At 37.9% G+C, this 12,071-nt stretch overlaps 1 protein-coding gene across 5 annotated transcripts in view; it reads right to left on the minus strand.

Moving 5' to 3' along the window:
- Nucleotides 1–12,071, minus strand: part of KCNN2 (potassium calcium-activated channel subfamily N member 2) — a 364,306-nt gene that overhangs the window by 24,720 nt on the left and 327,515 nt on the right. For 3 of the 5 annotated variants that reach the window (XM_059693865.1, XM_059693870.1, XM_059693867.1), the window contains one exon: nt 5,747–5,888. The exons of 1 other annotated variant lie outside the window; for it this stretch is intronic. In XM_059693865.1, coding sequence (XP_059549848.1) covers nt 5,747–5,888 — 142 coding nt within the window. Of the gene's footprint in view, nt 1–5,746; nt 5,889–6,126; nt 6,390–12,071 lie in introns of those variants that run through there. One more of the 5 variants, XM_059693869.1, reaches the window with a different exon arrangement.

Genomic DNA, 12,071 nt, shown 5'->3' on the forward strand with positions numbered 1-12,071 from the left:
GATCAAACTTGTTTGGTAGCCAATTTATTAGGCTATCAGTAATTCAAATGTCTCATAATATAGTTAATTTGAAAAAAGTATGCTTTTTATTTAATATACACCTATATTAATTAAACAACTTTAAGGTTAAATTTCATTTTAAAATATCAACTTGTCTTCCAAACAAAAGGTAAAATGAGTATTTGCCATCATTGCCCATTTGTCTGTCCCTGGGGTTGACTGACACAATATCCTGGAGCAATAAATACATTTTCAATGCATCTGCCTGACATGTATAATTATTCTTTCATAAAACTATGTAAAACAATTCTGGCAAATAAAATTCTATAAAACACTCAGCTTTAATATTATATCCCATTAGAGTTTTGCAAGATCTCTGTAGGTCATAAAAATGAACAACATTCAAGGGTATTTTGAAGACAAATTCCCTCATGCCCTACCTCTGAGGATCTTCAAATACAAGTTGATATTTGTTGATAAGAGGGTAGAGATCAACACAAATATCCTTATCTTAAGGAAGAGAGGAGAGGATATGTGTGGTTTTTTTTAATTCAGTGATAAAACCTGGGTTTGGGAAACCCAAATCTTTAGCCATTTGCCTGTTCAACTCCTTTATGTTCTTTGGTGCTGGAAAGAAGGAAGTGCCACATAAAACTGGTCATCAGTAATGAGTCATCACTAGGTTTCTCTCTCCTGATAAGCAACAGTGTTAAAGTGAACGTATGCATTTTAGAGACAGGAAGGGCAGCTCTGCCAAGTAAATATGCTGACAGTTTAGAAAAATTAGGTGCCATTATACGGACATGTTGAATGCTAGAAGGCCACAACACTCCCAGCGACACTTGCTGTACCTGGAAGAAAGCAGCTGTCACCTTCCCTCAGACATTTCCGAGGGGAGAAGAGAAGGTCTGCTTAGGGCGCTGGTGGGGAATTGAGCCTTAAGTCTGCAAAGGCCCACCCACCTCTGCTGCAGCTCTGCACAAAACAGAAACTATTATAATAACTTAAAGATACTCTCTCCTCACTGGACTTTATTCGATGAGATTCAATGAACACACCAAAGAAAGCCAAAAACAAAAAGTAAAATAACCTCTTCCAAACTACTATTTGGAATTAACCACCTCATGTCAAATTGTATGAGACATGTAAAAAAGACACTGGGTTTGTTTTCTTTCCTTCTTTCCTTCCTTCCTTCTTTCTTGCCTTCCTTCCTTCCTTTTTGCATTCCTTCCTTCTTTTCTTCCTTCCTTCTTTCCTTCTCTTTCCTTCCTCCCTCCCTCCCTCCCTCCCTCCCTCCCTTCCTTCCTCCCTCCCTCCCTCCCTCCCTCCCTTCACACATGCAATATCGAGGATGGCTGTCTGTAGTCTACTTTCTCTAGCCCCACTGGCAGAGTTTTTTCTTAAAAGCAAAGACAGAAAGTCTAAATCACACATATCTAGGGGTTTATAGATCACTTTAGAGGTCTGCTTATCTGATCATGTGTGTCCCTAAAACTGGGCAGATAATACTCTATATTTAAAGATAATTATGCCAAAGAATTCCATCATCCATACCTACATGGTAAGATCTGTTATAATTTTACAGAAGGAGAATAAAAAAATTACTCTTACCAATGAGGCTATATCCTACTCTTGAAACATCATACACAAGTTGGGGGCCAACAAAGTAGGTTTACAGTTGTTTGTGTGGAAAATAATGCAATAATTAATATAAGAATAGACTCTGTTTTGTATACTCACAGCTGTAAACTTCTGCCCCACCCTGTATATTCATAGATAAGAAAAAACTAAAACTTTCAGCATGTATTATATTTATGTACAAATATAAAATGGTAGATGGGATAACTTTTTAAGTGTTAAGCAAAACAATTACTTTCTCTGTTATAAAGTTGGAGATACTGAGAAACTACCTGCTGCTGCTCACAGAAAGCTAAGACACCATGCTGGAACAATGTTAGTTGCCTACTACCTTAAACAAAAAGAATAAAAGCCACTTAAAATTGAGCCTCTCATAGGTTATCATGACATTTACAATAATAAATCTTCATGTCCTTGGTACCTTCTTAAAGAGAGGAAGGATAGAAAAACAGGTATATACAACCTTCGTGGCTTTCTCTTGAAGGTTAATGAGAGACTTGGTCTATTAGGCAATTCTATGCTTTTAAATCCAGGATATCCAGGAGAGAGGAAGAGATCTTTGTCTCTTAAGTTCTAATAGTAGGTAGGTCTTGGTAAAAGGAACATTTATTATTGCCTGGTTTTATCCATCACAATGGAATTTCTGTGAAAGCATTTCAGTATCTAAGATACACTTATCTTAGTATTTCCATTATCATCTATGTATAAAATTATAAACACAGCCTAAAAAAGTACAAGAAAAGCTTAGCATGATGGTCTTGGATTTACAATGGTCTTGGATTCACAATTTGCATTTTAGGTGAGAAGAGGTTATTTTTGATAAGGCCATTTGTTTCTTTTTTAGAAATATTCTGGAAAACTCTCTCCTCATGGTTTAACAATACATTTTTGCTCAGAGCACTGCATGTTAATATTAATGTCCTTGGCTCCACAGAATATAACTCATGGCACAAATTAAGCTTTAAAACTATTAAATTACAATTTAATTTTGAGTTTTACTAATGAAATATGAACATCTACAATGATGCTAAGAAATAATTCATTACTTTTATTAGCTATATGAAGAAACGAAGCAGAGCTAATTTCTTTACATGTACATTTCTGAAATGGGAAAGCTCTGTGGTATTAGCATTTAGATCATTGTATTTTACTCCAAAGTGAAAAAAAAACAAAGGTATAAATTCTATCAAAATTTCATAAATCAGAGGATAAGAAAATCTAAATGTAAAAGCACAAAGACACACAGCACTTCAGAAAAAATATACAAGATGATTCAGGAATTACCCTGGCCTCTCTCAGGAGTGTTGTAAATTGTATTTCTTTTTCACAATTTACTAAACTAAAGGGCACAAGGAGGGAGAGAGACAGAGACAGAGAGATGACTCATGGGAAATCTGCCTATACACATTTTACCTAAACATGCATTGCAAAAATCCAAGGGGGAATAGGCAAAAAAACACTCAAAATAAAAACAAGTCCTATCTGGCTTAGATAACTCAAAAGTGACAAACTGGTATTTAATAAAAGAAAACAACACTTGTCTGACAAAACAGACATGCATTTCATATAAAGGAAACTAACCTTTTATATGAACTATGAAAAAAATTATTTTTTTAGAAATCTATACTGTCAGCCAATACTCTCCATACTAGTTTCTAGGTGACCTCCATTTGTAAGCTCTTGCTCCCTAGGAAATTATATGGGATATAGTCAACTCCCAGAAGACTACTTGTCTCCATGTGTTGGCTCAGGGATAAAGACAATCAAGTTCTACACAGTATTTCAAATAGGCTAGTCAAAGATTACAGCATTTCTCTAAAAACAAGCAAATGATCTTTGATGGGTCAGTTAAGAAAAAGTCTATTCTTTATGTGGGGGATGGAATGAGCTCCTTAGCCCGAGGACTGTAGGACTGTTTCACCATGAGCTTAGAAGACAGGACCACATCACTGTAAATTGAACTGCACATAACATTTTTCTGCCCGTATCGATTAAGATTGCTTTTGCTTATAACTTCTATTTTCAAAACAAAGAAAGACTACTAGTAAAATCTATGTAAGGAAGTAGTTCAAGCACCTAAATAAAAGATTTGTGCTGTCAGATGAAATTTTGAAGGAACCGTTCTTGAGACATTAAGGACAAAGAAAGAGAGAAAAGATAAAAGTACCACAAGATCCTGGCAAAGTTAACTTTAAATTTGGCTCTGATCCCATGGCAAATGAGGCTGTTTGCACAAATCCTGACTCATACCTAATTCAAAAATAAAGTGAGGGACATCTTGCCAAAAAAGAACACCAAGAAAGTTGTTTCTAAAAAGCATGGGGGGAAATACTGCAATTATTGGTTCTATTTTTTTATAAGTAGCATTATTCTTATCCCTTGTGGGCTTGTTATGGGCCCTTCAAAAATACACCCATGCAAATTTTGTTTTCCAAAGCATTATACTATATAATAAAATGCTATCTTTTCAGGAAATAATCCAATAGTAAACACAATGGACCATAACAATTGTAATGAAATAAAAGTTCTCTAAAATTCACAAAACTGTAATTTTACTTTACAGTTAAATTATGACCCAAAATAATATTTTTCCACAATTGGGACTTGGAATGGTCATCTTGTTACTAAGTGTGACCTGACCATTGGAACTGGATTTTATTTTCACCTCAAGCTGCCTTTTCTCAGTTCAATACTACCAAGTGGGAGAAGATTGTTCCCACCTCTCCATGCCATAGACTCAGTCCTCCTAGCTAGTTCTGACTCTTGGAACAACCTTTGGGCAGCTGCTGGGAGGGTACATGCTCCCCTGGCCACCATTCAAAAGCCATCATGTGGGAAGCCTACCTCTCATTGGGCAGGAATGCCAAGCTTCAGAAATTCTGGGAATTTCCTGCCTTAGCAGTTCACTTCCTTGTGTAGGCAGAAGCCAAACAAATATCAAGGTAACACTCTTCGCTATAATCAAAAGCAGATAAGGAGACTCTAAGTCACTCAAAATGGTGCAACAATTTGAAACTACCTCTGGCTTAAACATTTAAAAGTTCATACAACATTAGTAAATTTTAGATGGCGTGTTAGCCTACAATTTTCATATATCTAACACAAATAGTATACGTGGAAGGGGCAAGGAAGGTATCTGAGCCTGCAGGCCTCCCCGATGAACAGTGGCAGGCCACTCCAGGCAGCACACCTTTCTCAAGTGCTCCCATAAGACCTGTCCCCAGACTCATGCCATGATGTTTTCCCACTTTACTGTGCACACTCCTGGCCTAGTAAACTTGCTCAAATGTGCCGTGCTCCTCCTTGCCTCATTATCTTCAAATAAACCATTTCCTCTTCCAGAATGCCCTTCCTTCTTCCTGCTTTGCCTGGCTACCCCCTTTCCCACCTCAGTGAAAAGGTAAAAGTCAACTTCATGGAGATCTATTTCTCTGAGCAGATCTCATCCCTCAGTTCCCAAATCAGATCAGAAGCTTTACTTCCTCATATATTTGTCACAAGTGTGATTAACAATTATTTGCTAATTATTTTAAGTGCAGGTTCTTCCCCTACACGTTTCAAGAAGGCAGGGCAAGAACAGTTTCTGTCTTCTTTTGCTGTATTTTCAGTATCTGGGCCAGTGCCTGGCACTCAACAAATATTTATTAAAATAATAAATCTCATCTAAACTAACGGATAAAATGTCATGGAATTCTTTAACCCTTTTGACACACTTCACGATTCTTATGATCCACATTTTACAGATGAGGAGAGTAAGACTCAGAGAAGAGAAACTTACTCAAGTCCACACAGCAGGCAGAAAATAGCAGAACCCAGAGGTACACAAAGAATGTTCTGACTCTGAAGCTGGAACTCTAAGATATTTTGTTCATCAAATGAGTGCACCGCCCACAAAGGGCAATCTAGCAAGTCTATGTCCTCAACAGAGCTGCATGACGAGAAGAAAAAGATCAAAACTGATGTCCTCTCCCAACACAGAACTGATTTATTACATGGTTTTCCTGCTTGGGAACCCGAGTTGCTTACAATGATTTCCGCACATGGACCCAACAGTTTAAGTGCCTTCTTGAGTATAAATAAAAGAGATTGAAAGTAAAAAGACACTTACCATAATTCCAGTAAGCAAACAGACTCCTTTCCCACAGTATGTGTTAGGTACCATGTCACCATAACCAATGGAGAGAAAAGTTATTGATATCAACCACATTGCTCCAAGGAAGTTGCTAGTAACATCCTGTTGATCATGGTACCTGAAAAATAGCAAACAAAGCCAGGCCTTTATAATTAATCTACATTGTGGTTGCTAAGGCCAGTTTGATTCAATTCAATGAATTCACTAAGTATCTTCTGTAAACTGCTCTAGGTTTTCAAAGCTCTCAATGATAAATTTGAGGTTCCACCTATGCAATCTGAAGGACAGCAGGATGTTCCGCAGCTTTAAAAATAATCTGAAAGAGAAACTGTAAAATATAAAAACTATTTTCTCACTGGTGTAAGTTGATAAATGCATATTTATCCTTGAGCCCTGCCCTGGCCCATGGTAGTCTCATCATTCCTTGATGCTCATTGGTGTGTCTCACTTATAGGTCAATATGCAGCTGCCCAATCTCAATCCACACCTTTGTAACAGCCATGCTGTTCCCTTTGCTTAGAGTGTCCTTTGCAAACTTAATTTCCCTAATTGGCCTACTTTTAGTCATTTTTCAATAGAAATTCAAGTGGGACCCTTCAATCTACTCTTGTCCAAGCTCCCTGTGTATTTCTCCCTCAGTATCCTGTGTATTTCTCCACCATAGGACTATGCTGAACTGTTGACCTAGAGGCCCTGCACTAGCTGTACCTTTGATCACATAGTCCCTGCCAAGAACCAGAGCGTAATAAAAGCTGTTGCCTCAATAGTTGCATACACAGAGTTATAGTAAGGGGAGGGATACAGTTTATCCTGATTATTCTCTAAAGTATCGAGTTTTTCTAGTGAGGAGGAAGGTGATTATTTCAGAAACATATCCTATAACGTTCTGTTTGAATTAGCAACACTAAACAGTAACCTGGCCCACTCTGTGGACACTGCTATCCACATGCGTACAACCTGTGGGTTGTTTCCCTAGAAGAACTTGCTCTGCATGCATGTTCTATGAAGTCATGGGGTAGAGTGGCCCTTCTTTTGTCTCCATGACAGTCACACCCCAGACTCTGGTCACCAAAGGCCTTTCTTGCTCATCACCCAACTTCTTGTAAGGATCACCCTTCCTGCCCAGCTTTCAGATGCCAGTGCGGATGGCTTTCCTTTTTTTTTTTTTTTTCTTATTCTTAACACTATCTGATAACTTCCTGGCTTGCATGAACTTAATCCTGCCTTAAATTTGGCTCACTGTGCTGCCAGAGCTATGTGGTAAGGAGGCTGGCCCCTGGCCTGAGCCCCAGGATTGATCCCACATACAACCTACACTGGATCAACGGGTTCTGTGTGCCTTTCCCCCTGTCCTTCATTTAATGGCAAGGCTCCTGCTGCTATAACCAGAAGTTGAGAAGGTTCATTGAATATGAGCTTTCCTCTGTAGTATTAGTGGGTCTTACAGCTGTCTATACAGAAAGACCCATGCTTATTACTTCTCTACCTTTGTTTTTTCCCAAATATAGTAAGAGAAGCTAAGAAATAGTATTTCAAGCTACTCTGGTCTAGGGAAAGAGAAAACCTGTCCAGAATGGTAGATTCCCAGAGTAAGTAATAGAGAAAACAATCACTATATCTTCTGAAAGAAAAGCCAACCCTTGCTGATAAGCATCCTGAAAGTTTCTGGTTGCAGAAGGACAGAATCTCCCACCATTCTACCCCAGGGACTGCCACCATGTCCTAGCTGTGGACTCCCCTCTCCCAGAATGGCTTGGTAGAGAGACTTTCATTGCCAACAGGGAGGCCAAGAGGTATTCCTGGCTTTCTAGGAAGACAAATAAGTGCATTTCCCCTGTTAAATAACATGTACATACGAGTAGGGTGATGTGGTCCATGCTATCCTTCAGCTACAATATGAGCTCACAGGCTCTGGGAGCTGCCAGGCCTGCGTAATGGGGCTTCCATGTCACAATGTGGTTTTCATTTCAAACAAGCCCCTTAGATGTAAGCTTTGGATTCTAACCGATGCATGACCTTGGGGCTCTGGAGTAGTCCTCATTAAGCAGTTGCCTAAAACAGGGAATGCACTTCCCTGGCATGGGTGTGGGCGATACAAAAGAAGGGAGGCAAAAGAGTTCATACCTATTACAGTGATTTTCAACCTTTTTCTTCTCATGGCACACATAAACTAAAATTCTGCCATACACTGATTCATTCATACTGGATGGGTATCGGATGTGTTGGCTGTTGTCTTTTTTTTTTTTTTTTTTTACAATCTAAGGGGAAAAAGATCAGTGCCACTGACTAAATAGTCAGGTATTACACACGGGTTGAAAATCAGTGCCTATTCAATATTTAATTGTGAGACAGTTTCTTCTTAACAAAGCGTGATTTACATAAAGATCTGATGCATTCAAGAGTTGGTGGCCTTAATTCCCTGGTGCATATGAAATATTTGTTGAGCGCTTACTATGTGCCCAGTTCTTGACTTGCATTCATTCGCATTTTACACTAATGTTTTAAGACATGGGAAATCTGAAACATGGCTGAAAAAGTTATAGTCTTCCACCCTTTCTATTTCAACAGTGTCCTCAATCACTAGACTTAGAAAACGTGACCATGCCTGAATGAAATCTTTAACTTATTTCTACTCATGAGTGGCTAAAACAAAACTGCTAGGCACATGGTTGTCCTTTGGTAGAGCAACTACAAAGAGGAGTGCAAGAGCTCATATATAAACACAGGCCCCTGGGGGCACCTTCACGGCTGGGGCCCACAAGGAAATCTCAGTTTTGGCACAGGTTTGGAAGACTGTTCTTCCTGTAGCTCTTCTCATTTTCAAAGTTGGAAGCAGTAAGTGACTTTGAAAAAATAAAAGCATTCACTAAAACATTTAGGGAAACTGACTCCTTTTTAGTTGCTTACCTTTAACTAATACAGTTTTAAATACTAATTTCTTCCATCCTCATTTGACTCTGCCAAGCACTGTCAAGTATTGTGCCATAATTATTATTTAGTCAATATTTATTATATGCTATGCACATTACACTGGGTCAGAGGTTGTAATCCCATATTGAAGGGTCTAATTAGAAGTAAATATCTTTTTAGGAGTTGGTATTTTAGAATTTGGGATCCAGTGGTAAATTAACTCTCTCTCTCTCTCTTTTTTTTTTTTTTGCTTACGAAATAATAAACCTGCCTGAAAAATAGCTCAGAATGGAAAAATAATATCTTATGCTAACATTGGTGTTATATTCAGACATACTCAGTTGAGAATAGTCAAGAAGAGGTAGGCAATTAGGGACCATATTAGATACTATTAGAATAATCAAGATTTCTTTCTTGGCAACTCAGGCATAAATATTAGACTTAACAACATGATATTATCATGTACTTATATAGAAAATCCTTACACTTAATTATAACATGAGATTATCACTTAGAACCCTGCCAGGCTTTGAATTTATGTCATATTCACACCATTGCAAATGATTAATATGTATAACTTCAATGGTTAAAACATTTCAAAACATTTCTTCTAAAATTTCATGTCACACACTTATTCACTCTATTCCAATCCTCTCCACAAGGAGAACTGTTCTGAGAAAGACTTGGATGGCAAATTTCCAATTCTGCTCAATATGAATGTGGGATTCATTAAAAATACATTAAATAAATCCTGTCTGGGTAGCTCAGTTGGTTAGAGCATCATCTTGATACACCAAGGTTGGGGGTTTGATCCCTGGTCAGGGCACATACCAATGAATAAACCAATGAATGGGTAAATAAATGGAGCAACAATTCAATGTTTCTCTTTCTCCCTTCCTCTTCCTCTGAAATCAATAAAAAAATAAAGTAAAAAAATACATGAAATAAGTTTAAACTTAGTGCAAGAAATGCCTGATAACCTCAAGTTTTTAAAATAAGGACTTTGGGGTTTGAGGAGAAGACTTAGTGAACTGTTTTATAGCACCGCATGACTCATAGACTTAAAGTCTGTGAGATCAGCTTTAAGGATTTAAAAGAAGCACAATGTTCCTTTTCTTAGTTTCCATTCATTTCTTCATTCATTGCTGACTGTGCGTCTACCACTGTCTCTTTCCTTAGATCATAAGTATGACAGCTTTCCATAATATTTGTTTAAATTCACAGAGATTATCTTCCCTCTGAATGAGGCAGCCTCTGCCCAGCACTCCTGCACCACCCTCAGCACCTTCCATAAGTAACGGGACCTTTGGCTACACTAATGGCTGGCAATGATGTCATCCTCTTTCATGGCCCTCTCTGCAGGTGCACTTCCCTTTACCTGGAACCACTGTCTCCCATCTTCCTAGCCCTGATTTGTACTTTAAGAATCTGCTCGTGGATCCCCTTCTCCGAACTCTACATACCATTAGCTTTTGGTCAGCATGACCACTAGTACTCTCTTTGTATCCCAGGAGCTTCTTATAGATCAGTGGTTCTCAACCTTGGCTGCACATTAGAATCACCTGGGAATCTTTTTAAAATCCTGATTTCTGGGCCTCATCCTCCGGAAATTCTGTTTCTTTGTTACTAATGTTGTGGCCCCACCCCATAACAAAGAAACAGAATTTCCGGAGGATGAGGCCCAGAAATCAGGATTTTAAAAAGATTCCCAGGTGATTCTAATGTGCAGCCAAGGTTGAGAACCACTGTTATAGAAATTCCTAGCACCACCAATATGGGTCATAAGACATGTAACATATAATTGACTCATCTAGAATAGCCCTAGATTCTAAACTATAAAGAATTTGAGGGCAAAGACTGTGTCTCTTTCATTGCTATATCTTCACACAATGCTTAGAAGAATATAGTAGGTAACTAGTGTTTTTGAATTAATCAGTGTGACAATGTAAGACATTTTTTCTCAACTGACTTGCCCTTGGCCACATACTAGGCCTTCAATATCACATATATAGATACAAAACGTGGATAGAAATGAGTCTTGCCCATTGTTTGACATGAATCAAATTTGTCATGTTATATTCCATGATCTGTATGCAATATACATGGTATTTTTACACCTGAAAATAATTCAACACTGGAGGTTAATAGCTGACAAACTATGTTCCTTAATGCTTTTCTACATTTATTATTAGCATTATAAATGGTAAAATCATCTCATCTTAATTGTTAGCTCTGATCTCAAATATTAGCCTTAGTTATATAGTAAAAAGTATTATGAGGATTTAAATGCAAGGGATCAATCAACCATCAGCTCTCTTTTCAGAAATACACTAAAATGGTAGTAAGGCTATAAAAAAGAGGTATAAACCCACAAGAACAAAAAAAAAAAAAGAAAAAAGGAAAGGATAAATCAGAGAATAAGAAATAACACATTTTTATACAATGAAAGTACAAAGGGAATTCTGTTTCCCGCGATGATGGAACAAGGGACTGGATTTACGCATATTGTTAAGAAAGCTACAAAACCAGAAAAAATATTTATAACAATAGTTAACAAGACATACATAATCTAGTAACAAAGAACAGTGACTCCCGAGAGATGGTAAACAACCAAAGTGAAGAGAATCTCTGGACGTAGCTCATGGGGAAAACCGGGTAGGCCCAGTGAGGGTTCCCCCAGTTGAAGGACAGCGCTGAGAATGCGGGAGTTCACAGAGCCAAAAACCAGAGAGGGCAAATCTGCACAGAGAGGGATCCAGGGACCCACCAGGGGATCTTGATTATTCAGCTGAGTACTAACTGATCAGTACATGCATGTAAAACTATCCAAGGATGGAAAAGTGGAAGTACTATATCGAAAGTGGTACAGAATCACTTGAAGATAGGTTGTAGTAACTGGTGTAACTTTAGGGCGAGGATAAGACTGATAATTCAGTTATAATATGCCTAAATATATAGGTATGTTATAAACCCTAAAGGAACCAATAGAATAATACATAAGAGTAATAACTGGTAACTAAATAAAGAATACCAGGTATATGATGGAATAATAGAGAAATAATCCAAAAGGAGACTAAAATAGAGAAAACAATATGAGTAAAGAATAGATGAGACAAGTAAAAAGCAAACTGCAAGAGGACTAATTTACCAAGCATATCTGTAACCACATTAAATACAAATGGTCTAAATACTCCCAGTTAAAAGGCACTAACAGTCAAAGAATCCATGGAAGATTCACAACTTGGAGATCCCATGGTGAAAACAGGAGAATTGATTATATCAAAATATGTGGAATAATAGATGCTCAGGTTCCTGCCCCTACCTGGTACGCCAGATAACTAACAAGCGATAGAGGTTTTTTCTCCTCTAGGGATAGACTGGAGATTCTAAC

This window comes from Myotis daubentonii, chromosome 4 (assembly GCF_963259705.1).
Source record: "Myotis daubentonii chromosome 4, mMyoDau2.1, whole genome shotgun sequence".
In the NCBI taxonomy this organism is placed as follows: domain Eukaryota; kingdom Metazoa; phylum Chordata; class Mammalia; order Chiroptera; family Vespertilionidae; genus Myotis; species Myotis daubentonii.